General features: G+C 42.2%; 1 protein-coding gene across 2 annotated transcripts in view; it reads left to right on the forward strand.

The window, feature by feature from the left end:
• APOH (apolipoprotein H) overlaps positions 1-24,517 on the forward strand; it is a 34,598-nt gene extending 10,081 nt beyond the window's left edge. The window contains exons 2-9 of one of the 2 annotated variants that reach the window (XM_031011330.3): positions 7,145-7,251; positions 8,382-8,558; positions 10,458-10,554; positions 12,738-12,814; positions 15,806-15,994; positions 19,580-19,759; positions 21,899-22,096; positions 24,362-24,517. In XM_031011330.3, the coding sequence (XP_030867190.1) occupies positions 7,188-7,251; positions 8,382-8,558; positions 10,458-10,554; positions 12,738-12,814; positions 15,806-15,994; positions 19,580-19,759; positions 21,899-22,096; positions 24,362-24,417 (1,038 nt within the window). In that variant the 5' untranslated portion in view covers positions 7,145-7,187 and the 3' untranslated portion in view covers positions 24,418-24,517. The remainder of the gene's footprint in view (positions 1-7,144; positions 7,252-8,381; positions 8,559-10,457; positions 10,555-12,737; positions 12,815-15,805; positions 15,995-19,579; positions 19,760-21,898; positions 22,097-24,361) is intronic. The other variant, XM_055387021.2, reaches the window with a different exon arrangement.

Genomic DNA, 24,517 nt, shown 5'->3' on the forward strand with positions numbered 1-24,517 from the left:
CAACCTGGGCGACAGAGTGAGACAGTGTCAAAAACAAACAAACAAACAAAAAACACCCAGATAAATAAATAAATAAAAGCATTAATGGCACTTAGGAGAAAATGCACAAGAGACTCAGAGCTGTGTCATATTCAAAGTACAGAAAATAGTCTCACTTGGCAAGAGAGAAAATGTATGTGGTAGAACCATATTAGTTGAACTTGTCTTAGGTAAACATTGACATGCTAGATCAGTGGATCTTTATCCTTACTTCCATCATACTTACCTGGACAATTGTTTTAAAAATCACTATACTGGCCGGGCGCGGTGGTTCACACCTGTAATCCCAGCACTTTGGGAGGCCGAGGCGGGTGGATCATGAGGTCAGGAGATCGAGACCAACTTGGCTAACACGGTGAAACCCCGTCTCTACTAAAAATACAAAAAATTAGCCGGGTGAGGTGGCGGGAGCCTTTAGTCTCAGCTACTCGGGAGGCTGAGGCAGGAGAATGGCATAAACCCAGGGGGCGGAGCCTGCAGTGAGCAGAGATCGCGCCACTGCACTCCAGCCTGGGTGACAGAGCGAGACTCCGTCTCAAAAAAAAAAAAAAAAAAGCACTATACCCAGAAATTATGAGTATTGGTATTTTTAACAAACAATTGGGAACATCTACTATGCAGCCAAGGATAAGACTAACTACTCTAGATAAAAATAGAAATTGCAACATATGGATATTAGTTTTTTCAAGGTAAAAGCTACCTGTATGCAGAGGATCCCAGTGTCCACACAAAAATGTCCCAGTGCTGACTTAGGCCCATTATTGATTTCTAGACATATTTAATCATGCCCATTAAGCCCTGTGACACGTTTACACCCCTTATAAATGCATATCTAGTTCCTGACATATTTTATCATAAAGAGAAGGCATTTGAATCTTTTCTCTGAAATGTGGTTGGTAGCTATTGACTAGAATTCCAACTCAGAAGGAGACAACATTGAAAGTAGGTTTTTAAACAAATAATCTAAACTGTTGCTAAATGTTTAATGTCATGGTCAAAGTCTCTGCTTGGGAAGTAAATAAGAAAGTTTTTGAACATGTGATGCAATGTGGTTTCAGGAATACAAAAACCTTGGACTCTGAATCCAGGTCTCTATAGTTTAATTTACAAATTAGGGTAAGAAACGCTATAAAGTCATTAACAGTTTCAAAAGACGAGGTCCCATGTTACTTGTGATAAAAATGTTGTTATTTTATATATTGTTAAATTCTCAGGTATTCTTGATCATGCTTGTATATATATATACGTATATATTTATATGTTATATATTATATATAATATATATTATATATATTTTTTGAGATGGAGTTTCACTCTTGTTGCCCAGGCTGGAGTGCAATGAGTGATCTCAGCTCACTGCAACCCCTGCCTCCTGGGTTCAAATGATTCTCCTGTCTCAGCTTCCCAAGTAGCTGGGATTATAGGCGCCCGCCACTACGCCCGGCTACTTTTTTGTATTTTTAGTAGAGATGGGGTTTCACCATGTTGGCCAGGCTGATCTTGAACTCCTGGCCTCAAGTGATCCGCCTGCCTCATCCTCCCAAAGTGCTGGGATTACAGGTGTGAGCCACCATGCCTGGCCTGTTAAAATATATTAATAGCATGTTAAGTGTAACATTAAACCCAAGAGTTGCCAATCTTTACTGATGAGTATAAACCCTGAAAATACAAAACAGCCACTTGATTTGCCAAAATTCCATATTTTTTAACAGTTTTTCCACTTGCTCTGCCAAATAAAACTTCAATGGTAAGTTTAAATGTGTCTTTAAAACTGTCATTTAACATTGGTAAGCAGCCAGCTCCTCAGTTATTATCATAGGTTAGTTTTGGGAATGTGAATTGAAGTGCGTGGAGGGAAGATAGATCAGTTAACTGATCAACCAGATGGTGCTAAAGTTATGTGGCCCAATGTATCACAAACTGGAAGGTGAAAATAATTGAAAGGTGCAATTGCATCTTATTTCTCCAAAGACTTCTTCATTAGGGCCATGTGTGTTTCTGGAAGAGTTTTAGGAATATCTTGTAGTTCTCTCTTTTTTTTGTTTTTTTTTTTTTTTGGAGACGGAGTCTCGCTCTGTCACCCAGGCTACAGTGTAGTGGTGCAATCTTGGCTCACTGCAAGCTCCGCCTCCCGGGTTCACGCCATTCTCCTGCCTCAGCCTCCTGAGTAGCTGGGACTACAGGCGCCCGCCGCTACGCCCGGCTAACTTTTTTTTTGTATTTTTAGTAGAGACGGGGTTTCACCGTGGTCTCGATCTCCTGACCTCGTGATCCGCCCGCCTCGGCCTCCCAAAGTGCTGGAATTACAGGCGTGAGCCACCGCGCCCGGCCAGGAATACCTTGTAGTTCTCAGACATGTTCAAGTTCGGCCGGAGGCACTGGCTCACACCTGTAATCTCAGCACTTTGGGAAGCTCAGGCAGGCGGGTAACTTCAGTTCAAGAGTTCGAGACCAGCCTGGCCAACATGGCGAAACTCTGGCTCTACTAAAAATACAAAAATTAGCTGGGCATGGTGGCCAGCTAATAATAATCATAATCCCAAAATTATGATTATTAATAAATTAATCATAATTATACTCATAATTTATTAACTATGCAGATTACCATTTATTATCTTTGTATTTAATTGTTCAAACAAGGGAAATTTTTACCAGCCAAAGAGTAAACATCAAAGTTGTAATTACAAACACATGTAACAGCCCACAGAAGCCGTCAAACTAAGTTTGATTTAGTGGTTTCTCCATTTTCCTGTCACTGTTATTTTGCATAATTTTTCAAAGCTCAGTAGCTGGCAAATAGGAGCTGAGTGTCAATGATGGCAGTGGGGTGGGGGCCAAGCTTGTATTCCTTTTTAGGGGATGATGCAAATAAAATTTGAGGCCTCGTATGATCCAGTTTAAAAATCACATCTCAATAAAAGGACTTTCAAGGAAACCACAAAAAGGGTCCTTCCTTCCTTCCTTCCTTCCTTCCTTCCTTCCTTCCTTCCTTCCTTCCTTCCTTCCTTCCCGTTCCTTCCTTCTTTCTGTTTCTGTCTTGTGCTCTCTCTCTCCTTCCTTCCTTCTTTCTTTCTCTCTCTTTCTTTCTTCTTTTTCTTTTTCGTTATTTTTTAAATGATTTCAAATTACAAACATACAGAAAAGTTGTAAGAATAGAACAAAAACTTCCTTGTTCTCTTTACCCAGAGGCCCTAGACCCTTCCATTCAAGTGTCACCAAATGCCCTTTCGGGCCCACACTGTGCACCCACTTCTCATGTCCACCTGGGTTCCCTAAGTCTTTCTTTGCCTTTCATGGCTTTTGCCCTTTTGAAGATGACAGGGCAGTCATTTTGCATAATGTCCTTCAATTTGTGTGTGTACAGTGCCTTCTCATGACACAATCCAGGTTACTAAGCTTTTGGCAGGAATATCACAGAAGTGACGCTGTGTCCTTCCCATTGCATCCTCTTGGTGGAGGACATACATGCCAATTTATCCCATTAGTGGTGACATTAATTTTGATTACTTAATTAAGATGGTGTCTGCCAGGTTCTTTCCCTCTAAGTTTCTCTTTGTCTCCTTTATAATAAATAGTTATTTTATGTGGAGACATGTTTAAGGCTGTATGAACATTTCTCATCCTACTTGTATCCCCTGATTCTAGCATCAGTTGATATTTCTTTGCCAGAATTAAATCGTTTCATAATTATTTCCAAATTACAATTTTCTAAGTCCAGTATTCCTCTATATTAATTGCTTGGCATTATACTCTAAGGAATAACTTTCTTATCTCTTCACATAATTGTTAATGTGTTTATTACTATCCCTGTGGACTCACTGATTCCTATTTTATTCAGTGGATTATAATCCATTGCTATTATTACTTATTTGGACAAACTGTCACAGATTTGACCAGAGAAAGCACCCCCACCAGCTTTTTTTTTTTTTTTTTTGAGACGGAATCTCACTCTGTCACCCAGGCTGGAGTGCAGTGTCACGATCTTGGCTCACTGCAACTTCTGCCTCCCGGGTTCAAGTGAGTCCCCTGCCTCAGCCTCCTAGCTGGCATAACAGGTACATGCCACCATGCCCCGCTAATTTTTGTATTTTTAGTAGAGACGGGATTTCACCATGTTGGCCAGGCTGGTCTCAAACTCCTGACCTCAAGTGATCCACCCACCTCGGCCTCTGGAACTGCTGGGATTACAGGCGTGAACCACCGCACCCTGTCAAGAAAGCCACTTTCAAATGGCTTCTCTGTCCTTTGGACATGTCCCTATCATTCTCTGAGCATTACCTAAGTTGTTCAAGATGGTGTTCCAGGCTCATCTTGTACTTTTCCCTGACCCAGTTCAAGAATCAGCCAATTTTCTAAGGAGCTTTGGTGCCTTTCGATGGTGGATTGCATTTATTTATTTATTTAGATAGTGTCTCGCTCTGTTGCCCAGGCTGGAGTGCAGTGTTGCAATCTCATTGGCTCACTGCAACCCCTGCCTTCTGGGTTCAAATTATTATCTTGCCTCAGCCTCCCAAGTAGCTGGGATTACAGGCACCTGCCATCATGCCTGGCTAGGTTTTGTAGTTTTTGTAAAGACAGGGTTTCACCATGTTGGCTAGGCTGGTCTTGAACTCCTGACCTCAAGCGATCTTTCTTTCTTCCTGAAGTGCTGGGATTACAGGCATTAGCCACCATGCCTGGCCAAGAATTGCATTTAACAACCAATATTTAGGCACTGTGTGTGCTCATTGCTACTGGATGTACTACTGCTATTATCCTAGTGGACAGAACTAAGAATTATATGTATATTCAGGCATACATTCACACACATGTACATACCATTATATCTATATTGATTTCTGTATCTGTTTATATATATGCACAATTTGTACTGTCTCCATTTTCAATCCAACACCTCAAGGTTCATGCTAACTTTCCTTCTTTCCGCATTGTTACTTCTCTTAGTTAGTGAGAAACCTGACCCGCATTATCCTCAATATATTTGCTTGTTTGCTGAATCTCCTATATGTAGCTAAGCTTGTGACACCATCACGCTGCCATCCTTACACAGATAAGCATGACTTTCCCCTTGAGGCCTTCCTTGTGACTTTTAGACTGAGTTAGGATGAAAAGAAGGAGGAAGGGAGGAAGAGAGGAAGGGAGGAAAGCAGAAAGGGAGGAAGGGAGGGAGGAAGGAAGGAAGGGAGGGAAAAAGGGAGGGGAGAAGGGAGGGAAGGAGAAGGGAGGGAGGGAAGGAAGAAGGGAGGGAGGGAAGAAGGAGGAAAGGAGTGCTTAGTTTTCCAATTGAAGTATAATCAAGTAAACACACAGATCTTAAATATTTGGCTTGATGGCTTTTGAAAATTGCATGTAGCCAAGTAACAACCACCTAAAATAGAATATAAACTATTTCGACACCCCTACCCCAAGTTTCCTAATGCAAGGGAGCCCATCCACCAGGAAACATCATTAAAAACCCTTCTCCTTGTCCTCTCTCAATATCAAGCACTCAGTTTGTAGCTGTTGCTGAAAACATTCTCGTCTCAATTTTAACCTTTTCTCAAATTTTCTTTAACTGATGCCCGACCTCTTTGGTTTCTCTCTCCTTTTCCCCTTCTACTTCAGATCTTACTATACAGAACGACTTGGCTCCTCCTGACTTCATTAGTTTTCTTTCTTCTTCACTCATCAAGGAGATTCTCCACAATAAAGCGGAACCTGGGAATTATCCAGAGAACAAGAATCTCCTTCCCCTTAGAAGGACAAATAGGGAAGGACCACTGTTATTTCACATTAGTGGCAGCACACTCTTCTTATCGTGGAACACAATGTTCATTAGGATTGTAATTTAAGAATCATCTGCCTGACAGATGGAGATTTCTCAAGCTGATGTGTCTCAGAGAACTTTAGACCTCTGGATATAAACCAAGATCACCCAAATGAGAGCAAGCGTAGGTTACTTATTCAGAGCTTGCTATAGCAAGGGAGGCAGCCATTAACAGTTGTGTTTGGCAGAGACTCAAAGTCAAAGTCAGAGAGAGGAGTGGGAAAGCTTTATAATAGAAAAAAGGAAAGGCTTCAGGTGTGCTCCAACGGATTGTTGGTATGGGGAGGATGGAAGGAAACTAACTAGAAGTGGGGTGTCCATGTGATTGGTTAGAGAAATATGTTTGGATTTCTCTGGTTGGCCTTAAGTTGGGCCAACTGCTATAGAGGTTGTAGGTTTGGCTTTCTAGACCTGTTGCTACAGATGTGTGGGTCAGAGTTCTGTTTTCACATATGGCCTGGCTATTGTCCATTTATATATCCATTTTTTTTTAGAGCAAACGATGTAGAAGAGAACTAGGGAATCAAAGACAACGCCCCTTCCGAACCCTCTCAGGCAACAACATCAGCACTGGCCCATTATCTTATCCTACTCAAGATTTTTTTCTTCTTCGAGTCCCAAGTTGTTAATTTCAAATCAACTTTCAAATCCCTGAAACAGATCTAGAAACCTGTCTAGACAGATCCAAGACATATTAAGAATGGATGAGCAGGACTTTGTATTGATCTGACATAAGAGAAGATAGAGAATTCAAGGACAGCTCTAAGGTCCTAACTGGAGCTATAGGAGCTTGCAAGAGAGGATGTTGAGCTCAGTTTGTAGGGAATTAAAGTTGTAAGTGCCTCCTGGAAGACGTTCTTTATAATTATACATCTGAAAACTGGAACATCATTTTAGAGAGGTGGAGACTGAGAACAGAACAGAGAGTAGGTGTTTGTCCAAAGTTTACATGCCAAGGCTGTGAGTGAAACAGGAACTTCAATCTTTTGGTGTTCCATCTACAACATACACAAAACAAAAGATGGAGAATGAGAAGTCCAGGCAACCCGGGAAACAACAAGTTTCTGTCAAAAGCAATAATGAACTGTTTTGTGCCATTAACAAAAACGTTATGAAGACAGAAACCGTCTCCCAAAGATTTCATAACAGAGCCACATAAGTGGAAAGTAAATGATTAAAGAATGTGGGTCTCAGAGTTCCATTCAAATCATGATACTTTATCTTCTATTTACAAAGATAAAAGTACACCAGAAAATGGTTAATGTTTAAGCGCTTTCATATTTGGCTCTGTCTTTTTAGCAGACGAAAACCACTTTGGTAGTGCCAGTGTGACTCATCCACAATGATTTCTCCAGTGCTCATCTTGTTCTCGAGTTTTCTCTGCCATGTTGCTATTGCAGGACGGAGTAAGTACTTTTTGCTTTTGAAAAAATAATTAATATATCCAACCCCTTCGTATATGTCAGGGATCAATAATGATAAATAGGCCGGGCGTGCTTGCTCACATCTGTAATCTCAGCACTTTGGGAGGCCAAGGCAGGTGGATCACCTGAGGTCAGGAGTTCGAGACCAGTCTAGCCAACATGGTGAAACCCCGTCTTTACGAAAAATACAAAAATTAGCTGGGCATCATGGCCGAGGTGGGCGAAATCAGTTGAGGTCAGGAATTCGAGCCCAGCCTGGGCAACATAGTGAAACCCTGTCTTTACTGAAAACACAAAAATTAGCTGGGCTTGATGGCAGGCGCCTGTAATCCCAGCTACTCGGGAGGCTGAGGCAGGAGAATCGCTTGAACCTGGGAGGCAGAGGTTGCAGTGAGCCGAGGTCCCGCCATTGCACTCCAGTCTGGGCAGCAAGAGCGAAACTCAGTCAACAACAACAACAACAATAATAATAATAATAATAACAATAACTAAATTCTTTTTTTTTTTTTGAGACAGAGTCTCGCTCTGTCGCCAGGCTGAAGTGCAGTGGTGCGATCTCGGCTCGCTGCAAGCTCCGCCTCCTGGGTTCACGCCATTCTCCTGCTTCAGCTTCCCGAGTAGCTGGGACCACAGGCGCCCGCCACCACACCCGGCTAATTTTTTGTATTTTTAGTAGAGACGGGTTTTCACCGTGTTAGCCAGGTTGGTCTCTATCTCCTGACCTCGTGATCCACCCGCCTCAGCCTCCCAAAGTGCTGGGATTACAGGTGTGAGCAACTGCGCCCAGCTGATAACTAAATTCTCTTTAGAGTGGATGCTGGAGAGACTGGATTGATACTGATTCTTTAATATTGCCATGTGTAAAGCTCCTCTGTAAGATATGTAGCCAATTTAAACCTCAGCATACTGACCCGTAAAATGGGGATAGTTATAATACCTCCTTCAAATGGTTGTTGAGGGGATTAGACGAGATAGTGTATATGAGGTATTTGGCATGCAACTTGGTACACTTATAATTGGTAACAGTACACACATTTTTCATTTGTGGGCTTAGCTGAACTTTAAAATGCAAATAGAGATTTGTTAACCATCTGCTTTGTGCCCTCTTTCAGCCTGTCCCAAGCCAGATGATTTACCGTTTTCCACAGTGGTCCCACTAAAAACATTCTATGAGCCAGGAGAAGAGATTACGTATTCCTGCAAGCCGGGCTATGTGTCCCGGGGAGGGATGAGAAAGTTTATCTGCCCTCTCACAGGACTGTGGCCCATCAACACTCTGAAATGTACACGTAAGTCAGTACCTTCTCTCACATTCTCGTCCCTCATTTGGATTCCGGGTATTTTGGAGGAATAAGCTACCTCGTCATGCTCAGAGTGCAGAGGGCCAGTAGATGCTGCAGAAAGGCAGGTTGGAGAGAAATGAGAAGGTCTTGGGGAGTTCTCTCTGTGCAAAGAGAGTAAGGGTAATAGGTGCTATTGATAGAAGAGGAGAAGATCATAGCCTGAAACTAGGGTAGGTTTAAAAATGAGATCTGGTGTGGCAAAAGGAGAAAGAAACACTACAGAAGTTAAAAGAACAGTGGAGAGGCTTTGAAATGTCAACTGATGCCAAAGAGACATTTGGAAAAACAAAATTTGGGGAATCATCATATCTTTGGACTTCACCTGAAAATGAAAGCAGACTTAATAGTTACTGAAATGAATACAAATTTCATCTACATTATGTATATATCATATTATAATGAAATACAAGAAAGGAGGTCAAATTAAAATAATAGTATAACGTAAAATATATCAATCTCACTATGGCTTTACTGTAAATGGTTGCTTTTATTTATTTCTTAGAACATGGTTCTATGATATCATGCTAGCATTATTCTTTACAGTCAAGTATCATGCAATCAACCAGATTGAATTTATGGTACATTTAATTATATGTAGAAGTTAAGCAGTAAAAATAGATGTATGGATCTGGTGATTTTGGTTATATGAACAGGACCTTTGTCAAAGTTATGCATGTTCATGCAAGTTGATTTTACTATGCTTTTTTGCTTAAAGAGCCTAAACATAATTTTTAGTAAAAAGCCAATGTAACATCATTAGGGAAAATTTGTCTTTAAATCAGGGCCAGGTGCGGTGGCTCACGCCTGTAATCCCAGCGCTTTGGGAATCTGAGGAGGGTGAATCACCTGAGGTCAGGAGTTCAAGACCAGCCTGGCCAGCATGGTGAAACCTCGTCTCTACTAAAAATAAAAAAAATTAGCCGGGCATGGTGGCATGCGCCTGTAGTCCCAGCTACTCAGGAGGCTGAGGCAGGAGAATCACCTGGGAGGCAGAGGTTGTAGTGAGCCGAGATTGTGCCACTGCACTCCAGCCTGGGCAACAAAGTGAGACTCTGTCTCAAAAAATAAATAAATAAATAAATAAAATAAAAATCAACTATAACTCTGGAACACTAAAAATTTCATTTTTTTATTTTCCATGCATATCTTTTTGCATTATTGCAGAGAGCAGGTACAATTTTGTATTTTTCTGTTTTCATCAGCATATCATAAAAATTGTATCTCCACAAATTTCACAATTCATATTTTATTGGCTACATAATAGTTCAACTTTTGATTTACCATGATTAATTAAAACAGTCCCCTGATGAACCCTTAGACTATCCAATATATATATATATATATTTTTTGGAGACGGAGTCTCACTCTATTGCCCAGTGCAGTGGTGCCATCTTGGCACCCTCTGCCTCCTGGGTTCAAGCTATTCTCCTGCCTCAGCATCCAGAGTAGCTGGGACTACAGGCACCCGCCATCATGCCCAGCTAATTTTTGTATTTTTAGTAGAGATGGGGTTTCACCATGTTCAGGCTGGTCTCAAATTCCTGACCTCAAGTGATCCACCCTCCTCTGCCTCCCAAAGTGCTGGGATTACAGGCGTGAGCCACTGCTCCCCACCTGTCCAAATTTTGTTATTAGGAGAAACAGTATAATGAACGCTTTTGTACATATATCACTTGTCTTATTTTGAATTGCTTTCTTAGAATAGTTACCAGTAAAGTTATTGAACCAAAGGATGAAAATGAATTTATATGTTTTATTTAATGAAAAATTCTATAAATAGAAATTTACCTGTTTATGTTTTTTTTAACCCAAAGAAAAGTAACATTTTTTATCTTCGTATCACAGCCAGAGTATGTCCTTTTGCTGGAATCTTAGAAAATGGAGCAGTACGCTATACGACTTTTGAATATCCCAACACGATCAGTTTTTCTTGTAACACTGGGTAAGAACTTTCATGGAACTAAGCAGTTAACAGACTGGGCACATTTTCGTATCCTTAAGCTAAACATCAAGACTGGTCTATATTTTGTTTTCAGCCTTTAGGTTGGACTTTCAAATGCAAATCGATTTTAGTCCTGCTTTTTTTTTTTTTTTTTTGAGACGGAGTCTCGCTCTGTCGCCCAGGCTGGAGTGCAGTGGTGCAATCTCGGCTCACTGCAAGCTCCACCTCCTGGGTTCACACCATTCTCCTGCCTCAGCCTCCTGAGTAGCTGGGACTACTGGCGCCCACCACCACGCCCGGCTAATTTTTTGTGTTTTCAGTAGAGACGGGGTTTCACTGTGTTAGCCAGGATGGTCTTGTAGCATTGAGGGTGGGGTAAGGATTGGAGAATATAACAACTAATGCAATACGTAGTCACCACTGTATCTAATTTTTCTGCTCCTGATTAATTATCTATCAGAGGAGGTACATTAAAATGATTGAACCTGGATGATAATTCCATATGATCTCTGGGCCAAATCTTGGATAGGGTTAAAATACTTTAGGAATAAGACTTGGGCTTTAGTTATTAGGCTAATTTGATTGACCAACCTGGTAGTCTCTAGAAGAGAATTCTATGGAGAAGGTTGGGAGTGTGACAGTGGAGAATGCAATGCAGTTCCACATCCCCGGGAAGCAATCACTTATGGTGGGCACAGGCTCATCTGGGAGCAAAGGGAGGCAGTCACTTACGGTGGGCACAGACTCATAAGGAGCAAAGGCACCCCTGTGACATTATTGAGAGCACATTGGCTATCCACTAGGGTAAGTTTCTACTGGGATTGGAGGTTAAGGAATACTACATGTGAGAGAGAAATACACACCTTTCATCTGAAACACCAATCTACCAATGGGTCTGGTAACAAATGACCTTAAGAAAATTGGCTTCGAAGACATAATGTTACATTTTTCTTTCTTTCTTTTTTTTTTTCCTTTCTTTTTGCTCTGTCGCCCAGGCTAGAGTGCAGTGGCGCGTTCTTGGCTCACTGCAACCTCCACCTCCTGGGTTCAAGCAATTCTCCTGCCTCAGCTTCCCCAGTAGCTGGGATTACAGGTGCCTACCACCACACCCAGATAATTTTTATATTTTTAGTAGAGATGGGGTTTCACCATCTTGGCCAGGCTGGTCTTGAACTCCTGACCTTATGATCCACCCTCCTTGGCCTCCCAAAGTGCTGGGATTACAGGTGTGAGCCACCATGGCATCCTGCTCCTTTCCTTTCCTTTCCTTTCCTTTCCTTTCCTTTCCTTTCCTTTCCTTTCCCTTCCCTTCCTTTCTTCTTTCTTTCTTTCTTTCTCTTTCCCTCCCTTCCTTCTGTCTTTCTTTTCTTTTCTTTTCTTTTGTTTTCTTTTCTTTTCTTTCTTTCTTTCTTTCTTTCTTTCTTTCTTTGTCTGTCTCTCTCCTTCCTTACTTTTTCCTTCCTTTCTTTCTTTTTTTTTTTTTTTTTACGGGATCTTCCTCTGTTGCTCAGTCTAGAGTGCAGTGGCACAATCATGGCTCACTGCAGCCTCGACCTCCCGGGTTAAATCCTTTTGAATCTTTCCTTCCACCTCTACCTCTCGAGTAGCTTGGACTATAGGCACACACCACCACGGCCTGGTGACTTTTTGTAGAAATTGGGCCTTTGCCACATTGCCCAGGCTCAAACTCTTGGGCTCAAGTGATCCGCCCATCTCGGCCTCCCAAAGTGCTGGGATTACAGGCATGAGCCAAAGTACCCAGTCAGAATGTTATATTTTCATTGGAAATAGACTGCATTGCTTTTATTCATTGGTGTCAGTAGGCTGTAAGAAAATGAATAGTGAAGATTACTCAGTTTGGTTCACTTTTGTCATCCTGAAAAAGAGATAGTTCTTTGCTTTATATTAGAAACAGTCATCTTGGCCAACTCTTTAAAGATGAGGGATTTAGGGGTTTGGATTCTCCACTCACCAGCTGTGGAACCCTGCAGTGATTCACATGCATCATTGGTTGGGAGGCTCCATGAGCCATAGATGAGTACTAAGTTTGTCAGGAAGACACCATTATACGATGGAAAAGAAGTCAATAGCATTAATATGAAGCAATGCTCAATGGAAAAGATATTTGAGATGTCAGTGATGGATTATTTTACTTCTTGATAGAATGAATTTTCCTTTTGCAGGTTTTATCTGAATGGCGCTGATTCTGCCAAGTGCACTGAGGAAGGAAAATGGAGCCCGGAGCTTCCTGTCTGTGCTCGTAAGTCTGTGGGCAAAGTGATCAGCTGGTTTGCCCAGAACCTTTCTGGTTTTAGCACTCAAAGTCTCACATCTGGAATCTTTTCAGTCGCAGCTCAGTGAGATGAATGGTCACCCTTGTGGGGGATATTCATCCTGGTATCTTGCTCTAGAAGATGAAACAACCACTTTGGAATGACAGAAGGGAAGCATTTTACTCACGGACACATTCTGTATTCTCCACCTCGTGGTCTTTACTCTATCTAAGCCAGTCATTGCTGGGTGTGTTGACTCCAATGCTCTCATAGTGCTTTGGAAGAGGCTTGGATATGTGTGGCATTGGTCTATCAGGGACTGTCACCACTTAACTAGAGGAACTTCTGCAAACAGTGAGATCAAACAAACATCTTCCTCCCACTCTGGAATTCATTCATTCATGTATTAACTTATTCAATAAACATGAATTGAGGATCTACTGTATGCTGGATCCTCTTATTAGCACTGAGGCTGCAAGGCCAAAGGAGGCAGCTTTGCCTTCAGAGAGTAAGCCTAGTGACTTATGGGGCAGACGAGGAGGAAAGTCACCCTCACAGTAAGCCAAGAGCCCATCAAAGGGGCTTGCATCCTAGGAGCTGATTGGCATTCCTCCAAAAAGCACTGTTGTTTTTTCAGAGGATCCTCAGCCAAGCTGTCAGAGTCATCTCTGGGCTTTGCTTATGTAGGGAAGGACGTTCTTATGTTCCCCAACTTGTGATTTATACATCTTTGACCAGGAGGCCCAGGCATTTCAATACTAATTATAGTTCTTCAACATGTCAGTGAGGTCTGTCTTTAGCAAAAGCAAGTGGAGGGCAGGTGCAGTGGCTCACGCCTGTAATCCCAGCACTTTGGGAGTCCGAGGAGGGTGGATCACCTGAGGTCAGGAGTTCAAGACCAGCCTGACCAACATGGAGAAACTCCATCTCTACTAAAAATATAAAATTAGCTGGGCGTGGTGGCGCATGCCTGTAATCCCAGCCAATTGGGAGGCTGAGGCAAGAGAATCACTTGAACCCGGGAGGCGGAGGTTGCAGTGAGCCGAGATCGCACCATTGCACTCCAGCCTGGGCAACAAGAGTGAAACTCCGTCTCAAAAAAAAAAAAAAAAAAAAAGCAAGTGGAAAGTAAAGCAATTTCAAATAAATAATTGTTTAAGAAAACCTGAACAAGCAAAAACAAAAGTTTTTAAAGGACAAATTAAGTAAAATTTTCACTCAGCAGTAGGAATCACGATGGTTCCTACAGTTTTCATTTAAAACAGATTTATACCGATTATACAAATTTGCTTCTTTATTTAGAGATAGGGTCTTGCTCTGTTGCCCAGGCCGGAGTGCAGTGGCGTGATCACAGCTCACTGTAACTTCGAACTCCTGGGGCCAAGTGATCCTCTCAGTCTCCCGAGCAGCTGAGACTATAGATGAGTGCCACCAGATCTGGCTAGTTTTTAAAAATTTTTGTGGAGACAGGGTCTTGCTCTGTTGCCCAGACTGGTCTTGAACTCTTGGTTTCAAGCAACCTTACCTGCCTCAGCCTCTCAGGGCTCTGGGATTACAGTCGTGAACCACGGTGCCTAGCCATAAACTCACTTTCCAAAAGGGTTATAAATAGACTACTTGAGCTTTAATCTAATTTAAATGACTATTTCTCATACTTGAATGCACATATGAGTCTCCTGGGCACCTTGTTAAAACGTAGATTCTGATTCAGGCACCTGCAGTGGGGTCTGAGCTTCTGCATTTCCAACAAGCTATTTTCCCAGGCTATGCCCGTGCTGCTAGCCCCTGGACCACACTTTGAGCATCAGGGATCTAGGGAATTCAAGGTAAATCGCATTTTGGTCTGCACTATCTTCTTTTATGCTAGTTCAACTTGTTGAAGCTCCATAGTACTCAGGTCAGGGTGACAAGCCACTACTATCTCTCTGGGTTCCTGAAGCTACTTGGGTAAGCTCCGTCCATACCAAGAGTCCAAAAGCAGGGAGGTATTCAGCAGAAACAGACTGAACTGGTAATGGAACTCATTCCCAAACTACTATGTACCAAGTTGCTGCCACCAGCCATTATTTCAGGATGGTCCCTCAGCACTGAGGGACAAATTCTGCCTTCCAGAAGCATCTTCCAAGGTAGTATTTGAATAAAAGATTTTATAAAACCTAACCATTGTGTTGTTGCAAAAGGCGGTGGCAAGACTTAAATTTCCTTCATTTTTTTGGTGTTTTGACTGGTTTGGACATCTGATTTGAGGGCTTCCTTCCTTCCTCTCTTCCTTCCTTCCTTCCTTCCTTCCTTCCTTCCTTTCCTTCCTTCCTCCCTCCCTCCTTCCTTCCTTTCCTTCCTTCCTTACTCCCTCCCTCCCCTCCCCTCCCCTCCTCTTTCTTTCTTTCCTTCCTTCCTTCCCTCTCTCCCTCCCTCCCTTCTTCCTTCCTTCCTTCCCTCTCTCCCTCCCTCCCTTCTTCCTTCCTTCCTTCCTTTCTCTCTCTCTCTCTCTTTCTTTCTTTCTTTCCTTCCTTCTTTCTTTCTCTTTTCTGAGACAGACTCACTCTGTTGCCCAGGCTGGAGTGCAGTGGTGCAATTTTGGCTCACTGCAACCTCTGCCTCCCAGGTTCAAGCGATTCTCCTGCCTCAGCCTCTGGAGTAGCTGGGACCACAGACACACACCTCCATGCCTGGCTCATTTTTGTATTTTTGGTAGAGACGGGGTTTCACCATGTTGACCAGACTGGTCTGAAATTCCTGACCTCTAGTGATCTGCCCACCTCAGCCTCCCAAAGTGTTGGGATTACAAGCGTGAGCCACCGTGCCCGGCAGGTCATATTTTCCTATTAGGCATCCACAATTGACTATTTTTACCCTGCTAATTTGATCAGTTTGCATTCTCTCAAGTTTATCCTTAGGGTTTTTTTTTTCTTTCTGGAAAGAGTATATTTAAAAGCCTTAACTATTTTCATAGAAATGATAGTTCTTTCTTTTCCCAGCCATCACCTGCCCTCCACCATCCATACCTACGTTTGCAACACTTCGTGTTTATAAGCCATCAGCTGGAAACAATTCCCTCTATCGGGACACAGCAGTTTTTGAATGTTTGCCACAACATGCGATGTTTGGAAATGATACAATTACCTGCACGACACATGGAAATTGGACTAAATTACCAGAATGCAGGGGTAAGTGCAATGATCAGACAAAATACGTACGGTAGGGCAAGATCCCATCTGTGAAAGGTGTTGAAAATTCTGACTATCATGGAGTGTTTCCAATGAACTCGTTCAACAGCTGTTTATTGAGCATCTACCATGTGCCAGGCAGTGTGCTGGGCACTGTGGATTCCCGATGAATGAGACCTGGCTTCTGACCCAAGGGAATTATAAATAATGCAATTAACTGTCTGGAGCTGCCTGGGACAGCTTCCCATAAGTGGTGACCTTTGAAATGGGTGTTGGAGGAGCAGTAGAGAATGAGGAGAAGGCATACCACACATGAGGGAGACATGAAAGGCAGGATGTATCCATGGACAGCTGGACATTTCAGCGAGGCTGGTGAAGTTCTCTTCTGGGTGAAGTTCCTGGGTTAAATTGGAGAGTCCTAGGAGATGAAGGTTAAGACTGGGTTGCTGTCTGATTGTTACACATTTTAAAAATCTTTACCCAAGTTTAGGAATCACAGAAATATTTGATTTTTAAGAAATTATGAAAATTGTTTCTTCTCTAACTTGACCTGTCATTACTATCTTTAAGTTTGTCAGCTGCATAACAAACAGACAAATTATAAAGTTTATCATGTGCACAAATAGTTAGTTTTTTTCTTTTTTTTGAGATAGTCTCACTCTGTCACTCAGGCTGGAGTGCAGTGGGGTGATTTTGGCTTACTGCCACCTGGGTTCAAGCGATTCTCATGCCTTGGCCTCCCAAGTAGCCGGGATTACAGGCGCCCGTCACCATACCCGGCTAATTTTTGTATTTTTAGTAGAGACGGAGTTTCACCATGATCATCCGGCTGGTCTGAAATGCCTGACCTCAAGTGATCTGCCTGCCTCAGTCTCTCAAAGTGCTGGGGTTACAGGTGTAAGCCACTGCTCCTGGCCAAGAGTTATTTTCGTGACTATTAACTTCTCCAGTGGTAGATATTACAGATATCCAGTGAACGATTCAAAACATAAGTGATTTTCAGCATGGAGGAGCTACCAATAACAGTAGTAACTTGTACCTTTCTGGGCACTCAACTATGGGCCAGGCACTGTTCTCCTGCTACATATGTGTCATCTGACTTCATTCTCCCAAGCCCTAAAAAGTAGGTTCCTTTTTTTTTTTCAACGTCACCTAGACGTATCAACTGTTAATATGTTGTAACATTTTTCTGTTTCTCCATAGAAAGATCCCTTTTATTTCCTGCATCATCTGAAAATAAGTTGTATATATTATGATACTTGCCCATAAAGACTTCAGCATGAATATACTAAGAACAAGGACATTTTATATCATCACTTCATATGTTTTGGATTATTAACAATAATAATCCAAACCATTCTAATAACATAAACAACAATGATATCATGCAACATTTATCTCAGATGCAAATTTTCCCAATTGACCCAGAAGTATCTCTTATACATGAGTTTTGTTTTATGCAGGATCTAATCAAGAATCACACCTTTAATTTAGTTGTCATGTCTCTCTAGTCTCCTATAATAATAATTATTATTATTATTTTGAAATGGTGTCTCACTCTGTCACGCAGGCTGGAGTGCAGTGGTGCAATTTTGGCTCACTGCAACATCTACCTCCCAGGTTTGAGCAATTCTCCTGCCTCAGCCTCCCAAGTAGCTGGGAATATAGGCACCTGCCACCACACCCAGCTAATTTTTATAATTTTAGTAGAGATGGGATTTCACTGTGTTGGCCAGGCTGGTCTCAAACTCCTGAACTAAAATGATCCGCCTGCCTCAGCCTCCTAAACTGCTGGGATTACAGGCGTGAGCCTAGTCTCCTATAATTAAGAATAAGTCCTTGCCTCTTTTGTTGTCTTTCATTGACATTTTTGAAGAGTACAGGCTAGTTGTCTTGTAGAATGTTCCATAATCTGAACTTGATTGGTTATTTACTCATGATTAGATTCACGTTAAATATTACTGTTAAGAATACATTCTGCACTTTGGGAGGCCGAGGCAGGTGGATCACGGGGTCAGGAGTTCAAGACCAGCCTGGCCAATATGGTGAAACCCCGTCTCTACCAAAAATACAAAAATTAGCTGGGTGTGGTGGCGTGCGCCTGTAGTCTCAGCTGCTCAGGAGGTTGAGGCAGGAGAATCGCTTGAACCAGGAGGCGGAGGTTGCAGTGAGCCAAGATTGTGCCACTGCACTCCAGCCTGGGCAACAGAGTGAGACTCCGTCTCAAAAAAAAAAAAAAATTCTGTCATATCAGGAGGCACATAGTGTCAGCTGTTCCATCACTGGCCATGCTTAGTTTGATCCTTAGTCAGTTGAGGGGTGTTAGATCACCTTTTGGTAAAGGCACTGCTTTTTCTTTGGAATAGTAAGCAACCTGTGGGTGATACCTCGAAACCATGCGAATATCCACTGTTGGGCAGTCATGGTAGAATCCAATGATGATCCTTGAATCTGTCAATTATGACATTGGAGGCTGAAAAATGGTGACTTTCTAATTCTATCTTTCCTTCTACATTTATTCACTGGCTTCCCTCTATAGAGAAGAGCTTTCCCTCCATCCACCATTTTGTAGTATTATTATATACACATGGATTCTTATTATTTTTTTTTTTTTGAGTTGGAGTCTCACTCTGTTGCCCAGGCTGGAGCATAATGGTGCAATCTCAGCTCACTGCAACCTTCACCTCCTGGGTTTGAGTGATTCTCCTGCCTCAGCCTCCTGAGTGGCTGGGATTACAGGTGCACGCCACCACACCCGGCTAATTTTTGTTAGTAGAGATGGGGTTTTGTCATGTTGGCCAGGCTGGTCTTGAACTTCTGACCTCCTCAGCATCCACCTCAGCCTCCCAAAGTGCCGGGATGACCGAAGTGAGCCACTGTGCCTGGCCTCATGAATTCTGTTTTATTTAATGTGTGGTAGAACCAAAATTGAGCCAAGCGGTCTGACTCTGGAGTTTGTACCCTTAATTACCTCCTTAAACTACCTCTGAGAATATTGTGCTCCTGGCTGCAGCCTTGCTTTCTCGCACTGCAGCTCATAAGGACGTGGGTTTGGGCTTCTACTGTTGAGGATCTTAAGGAGGCCAGGAAGCAGCACCATTTTTCTCTGATGTATTTCCTGCTGGCTTCTTCTATAGTCTGAATTGAATAACAGTAAGATTTACTATTTTAAAGCCAAATAATGGTGTACTAAGTGTGAATGGGGGGGTTCAGTCTTTGCATTTTAATTTTATGGTTTGTTAGAAATAGACTTTGCTTTTCTTCTTTCAAACCCACCATCTTAGACTGTGTAGAGATGAAGTTTGCAATAAATAATACCTTATGATTATATGTGAAAACCCAGAGAACTTAGTGAAGTCTCATTAATTTACTTTCAAAGTGTGGTTGTTTCTTTTTTAATATCCAGGGTACCACAGATATAAGAGGAGTGGGGACAGAATTAAGCACAAGGTAACTATAAATTGCATTCCAGTTACAGGAACACACAGTGATTCAGTGGTGTGACAGAGACAAGGATGTAACTATTTCATGACTATTGGATAGCACTATTTATTACTAATATGTCTTATTGAATAAATGTTTTAGAAGTAAAATGCCCATTCCCATCAAGACCAGACAATGGATTTGTGAACTATCCTGCAAAACCAACACTTTATTACAAGGATAAAGCCACATTTGGCTGCCATGATGGATATTCTCTGGATGGCCCGGAAGAAATAGAATGTACCAAACTGGGAAACTGGTTTGCCATGCCAAGTTGTAAAGGTATGGAAATATAGGCGAAGTCCTGTAAGATCTCTGAACTGATACAGTGGATCACCTTTACTTGCTATTTTCTTGTTCCAACACTTTTCCACTTGTTGCTCAGACTTGCTAGGAAACTGCTGGCATGTGACTTCAGGACTCACAGGTGCATGGGGAAGCCTCATGCTTAGGAAGCATCGTTGACTTTAAACAGTATGAAATAAACAGATCCTTTGTAAGCATTGGTGATATGGTGGGAGATCATGTGGGCTTTCTTTATTTGCTTTTAAGTCTTTGCCTCTGAGCACTCTTTTTTTTTTTTTTTTTTTTTTTGAGATGGAGTCTTGCTCTGTCGCTCAGGCTGGAGTGCAATGGCGTGATCTCGGCTCACTGCCACCTCTGCCTCCCGGGTTCAAGCGATTCTCCTACCTCAGCCTCCAGAGTAGCTGGGATTACAGGCACCCCACCACCACACCCGGCTAATTTTTGTATTTTTAATAGAGATGGGGCTTTGCCATGTTGGCCAGGCTGATTTCAAACTCCTGACCTCAGGTGATCCCCCTGCCTTGGCCTATATAGAGAAGAGATTTTCTTCCATCCATCATTTTTTAGTATTATTGTAGACACATGGATTCTTTTTTTTTTTTTGAGATGGAGTCTCACTCTGTTGCCTAGCTGGAGTGTAATGGTGGAATCTCAGTTCCCTGAAACTTTCACCTCCCAGGTTCCAGTGATTACAGATGTGAGCCACCATGCCCACCCCTTTTTGTGCTCTGTCTAGCCAAGGCTCTTCTCATTGCAAAAACCAACCACACATTCGAGTGAGTTCAAGGAAACTGGGGATATTATAAGGAGGCAACAGGCAAGTCGATCATGTGGGCATTGAAGATAAAGACATGAAATACAACTGCTACTCCTGAAGATTGGAACTGAAAGGCAGGAACTATTCCTACTTTTTCCGTATCTCAATGGTCTCTCCCATTTCTGTCTGTCTGCTTATTCATCTTGAACATGGCTTGATATACACCAGACCCTCTCAGTTACAGGATTCATCACCAACTGGCATCTTTCCTGGAGACACTGGTTCCTTTTGAGTTAGGTGTCTACGCTTGATCCCATCAGTGTCGTGCATAAGTAAAGAACAACAGCCTAGCATTAGAACTCTGCTCAGGTCACTATGGGCTGGACAGTTTAAGCAGAAAGAGGAACTCTGGGGCAGCAGGCAAGATGACAAATAACTAGCATCTTAGGTTACAGTTCCCTAGAAGCAGAGCCTGAGATGGGGATTTGAGTACAGTTGATTTAGTGAATGTCTCAGGAGAAGAAAGAGTGAGGCAGATTTGCGAGGGTAAGGCACCGGTTCTCAAACTTCGCTGTGGATCAGCAACACCTGGAAGGCTTGTTTTAACACAGGATTTTTGAGCTCCACTCTTAGAGTTTCTGATTTGGTAGATCTGGGATGGGGCCTGACAATTTGCATTTATGCCAGGTTCCCTGGTGATGCTAATGCTGCCGAGCCAGGGAGAATTGTGGTCTCTGCTAAAATGAGGTTCAGTTTGATCCCACTGGGAGCTCTGGAGTGTGAATTCCACCCTTGAGTTAATCCCACTAAGAGCCAAGGGGACCTGCTTTTTATATTCCCTCATCAGTCCGTCTTTGGCTTTGAGCTGCTCCCTTCCCTGACCCTGGGGGTGGTTTGCATAAACTCCTGGGAGAGGTGGCTTCCCTATGGCTGAAGGCAATTTTTCAGAATATTTATGAGCTGTTATCAGCCAACACTCACAATGGCTGCTGGATAGATGCACCTGCTTAATGAATGCAATCTGAGAGGGCAGTGTAGGCTTACATGAAATGTCAGTATCTGTTAGTTTTTTTTTTTTTTTTTTTCACTGAAATGGAGGCTCTGATGCTTCTGTTCTGACCTTCTGTGGCTACTGTAGGGGAAGAGAAGGCCATCTTGGAAGCTATGAATAATGGTTCTATTAATAGAGAACTGCAATTAGCAATCATATTACCATTACTTACTATATATATTCTTGGATTTTTCTTGCCTTGACCAATTTGTGTAGGTGTACTCATCTACTGTTTCAAATGCTATACTCTCTTTCAGAAAGACTTCCTGAACTCTTAAGTCCTGATTACAAGTATTCTCTCTTTCAGCATCTTGTAAAGTACCTGTGAAAAAAGCCACTGTGGTGTACCAAGGAGAGAGAGTAAAGATTCAGGAAAAATTTAAGAATGGAATGCTACATGGTGATAAAGTTTCTTTCTTCTGCAAAAATAAGGAAAAGAAGTGTAGCTACACAGAGGATGCTCAGTGTATAGATGGCACTATCGAAGTCCCCAAATGCTTCAAGGGTAAGTCTGCAATGGAACGTTTAGCTAGGACTCCCACTTGCCCGTCATCATAATCAGAGCCTTTGTTATATAATGATTGTCAAAAACCAGATGAGGCCAGGTGCGGTGGGTCACGCCTGTAATCCCAGCACTTTGGGAGGCTGAGGCGGGTGGATCACCTGAGGTCAGGAGTTTGAGAGCAGCCTGGCCAAAAAGGTGAAAGTCTGTCTCTACTAAAAATACAAAAATTAGTTGCTGTGGTGCCGGGTGCCTGTAATCCCAGCTACTCGGGAGGCTGAGGCAGGAGAATCACTTGAACCTGGGAGGTGGAGGTTGCAGTGAGCCGAGATCGCGCCATTGCACTCCAGCCTGGGCAACAGAGCGAAACTCCGTCTCAAAACAAAAACAAACAAAACACAGATGAATTTGGCCACTGGGTTTTTAAAAAGAGGGGTGAGAGGGAGAAACAATGATATGAAGCAGTGAGCTGCAGATGGTGTCCCCACTTGCATTTTCCTTTCCAATTCTTTTTTTTTTTTTTTTTTTTTTGAGACAAGGTCTCACTGTCACCCAGGCTGAAGTGCAGTGGTGCAATCACATCTCATTGCAGCCTCTACTTTCTGGGCTCAAGTGGCCCTTTCACCTCAGCCTTCTGAGTAGCTGAGATTACATGCACGCACCACCATGTCCAGCTATTTTTTATATTTTTATTAGAGAAGAGATTATGCCATGTTGCCAAGGCTGGTTTTGAACCCCTGGACTCAAGCAATCCACCTGTCTCAGTCTCCCAAAGTGCCAGGATTACAGGCATGAACTACGCGCCCAGCCTCTTTTCTAAGTCTTTTCTGTAAAACTCAGGGTTGTGGTTTTATTCAATGAATGCTGAGGTGAATGATGCCATCTTGTATAATTCCAAGTTGAGCTTGAATAATAATGAACCAAATATTGAATAATAAAATATCTATCTCATCTTGGTCCCACATTATAGAGAACTCACCCCAAGTTGCAAAACAACTCGTGGCAATGATAATTGGTCTAAAGATCTAACATTTCCCATTTCTCCAGCAATTCCTAGAGTTTGAAAAGTATCCATTAGAGCAAAATATTTTAAGGAGGATGATACCAGGTTTGTGAGAGATAAAGAAGTGTGTAATGACCAGCATTTAGAGCTGCTAACCTTTTAAGGTTTCAGATTTAGGGTTGAAATGTCTCTGATGCCAGGAAGTAAGAACCAGCCAGAGGCTGAAGCTGTCCTTGGCTCTAGGTTTAGAAATCTTTCAAAAACATTGACAATCTTGTTTTAGCAGCTGGGAGAGGACAGTAGGGAGCAGACAAAGCTAAGAAGAGAGGAGTCTGAGAAGTGTCCAGCTAGTGGGAGAGAAGGGAATGATAACTGATTAAAAATACCCACCTCATGGGGTTGGTTTGATTATTAGAAATATGCATGACATGGAGGAATATAATTTTAATTGTAAATAGTTACAAATGCACTGAATAAATTGCCATTGTTCAAAAGACAGCAGAGCCCTGGTGAGATGTTAAATACAAAACATGACAAAATACAATAAGCTTAAATAAAAATCAGTAGAAAAAATGTGAGAAAAGAATAATTGAAAAAAGTCTTAGCTTTGTTGATATATTTCTTCAGGATCTTCTCTCTTATGGTCTTTGGACAGATGCAGTACTATAAAGGGCCGATACTGTTTTTTCCCCTTTAATCTTGACTGTTATAGAACAGTCTTCACTGTATATAGAAGCTTTAATTTTATCTCTTGAAAATGAGGATCTTGGCCAGGCGCAGTGGCTCACACCTGTAATCCCAGCACTTTGGGAGGCCAAGGCGGGCAGATCACTTGAGGTCAGGAGGCCAGCCTGGCCAACATGGTGAAACCCAGTCTCTACTAAAAATACAAAGATTAGCCTGGCATGGTGGCACTTGCCTGTAGTCCCAACTACTCGGGAGGCTGAGACAGGAGAATCACTTGAACCTGGGAGGCAGAGGTTGCAGTGAGCTGAGATTGTGCCACTGCACTCCAACCTGGGCGACAGGGCGAGACTCTGTCTTAAAAAAAGAAAAAAGAAAAAGAAAAAGAAAAAGAAAATGAGGGTCTTATCATTTCCCTAATGTTTTCTCCCATCACTTAAACCTCACACTAAATGGTTTCATTCACATAATCACATGTATTCTATATACTTGTAAAATGTATTTGGTTTGGCTTTAGCTATTTACCACGTTTAAGAAATGATTGTTTCTCTTAGAATGTTTATCTTTTTCTCCCCCAACAGAACACAGTTCTCTGGCTTTTTGGAAAACTGATGCATCCGATGTAAAGCCATGCTAAGGTGGTTTTCAGATTCCACATAAAATGTCACACTTGTTTCTTGTTCATCCAAGGAACCTAATTGAAATTTAAAAATAAAGCTACTGAATTTATTGCCGCA

This window comes from Gorilla gorilla, chromosome 4, assembly GCF_029281585.2.
Source record: "Gorilla gorilla gorilla isolate KB3781 chromosome 4, NHGRI_mGorGor1-v2.1_pri, whole genome shotgun sequence".
NCBI lineage: Eukaryota > Metazoa > Chordata > Mammalia > Primates > Hominidae > Gorilla > Gorilla gorilla.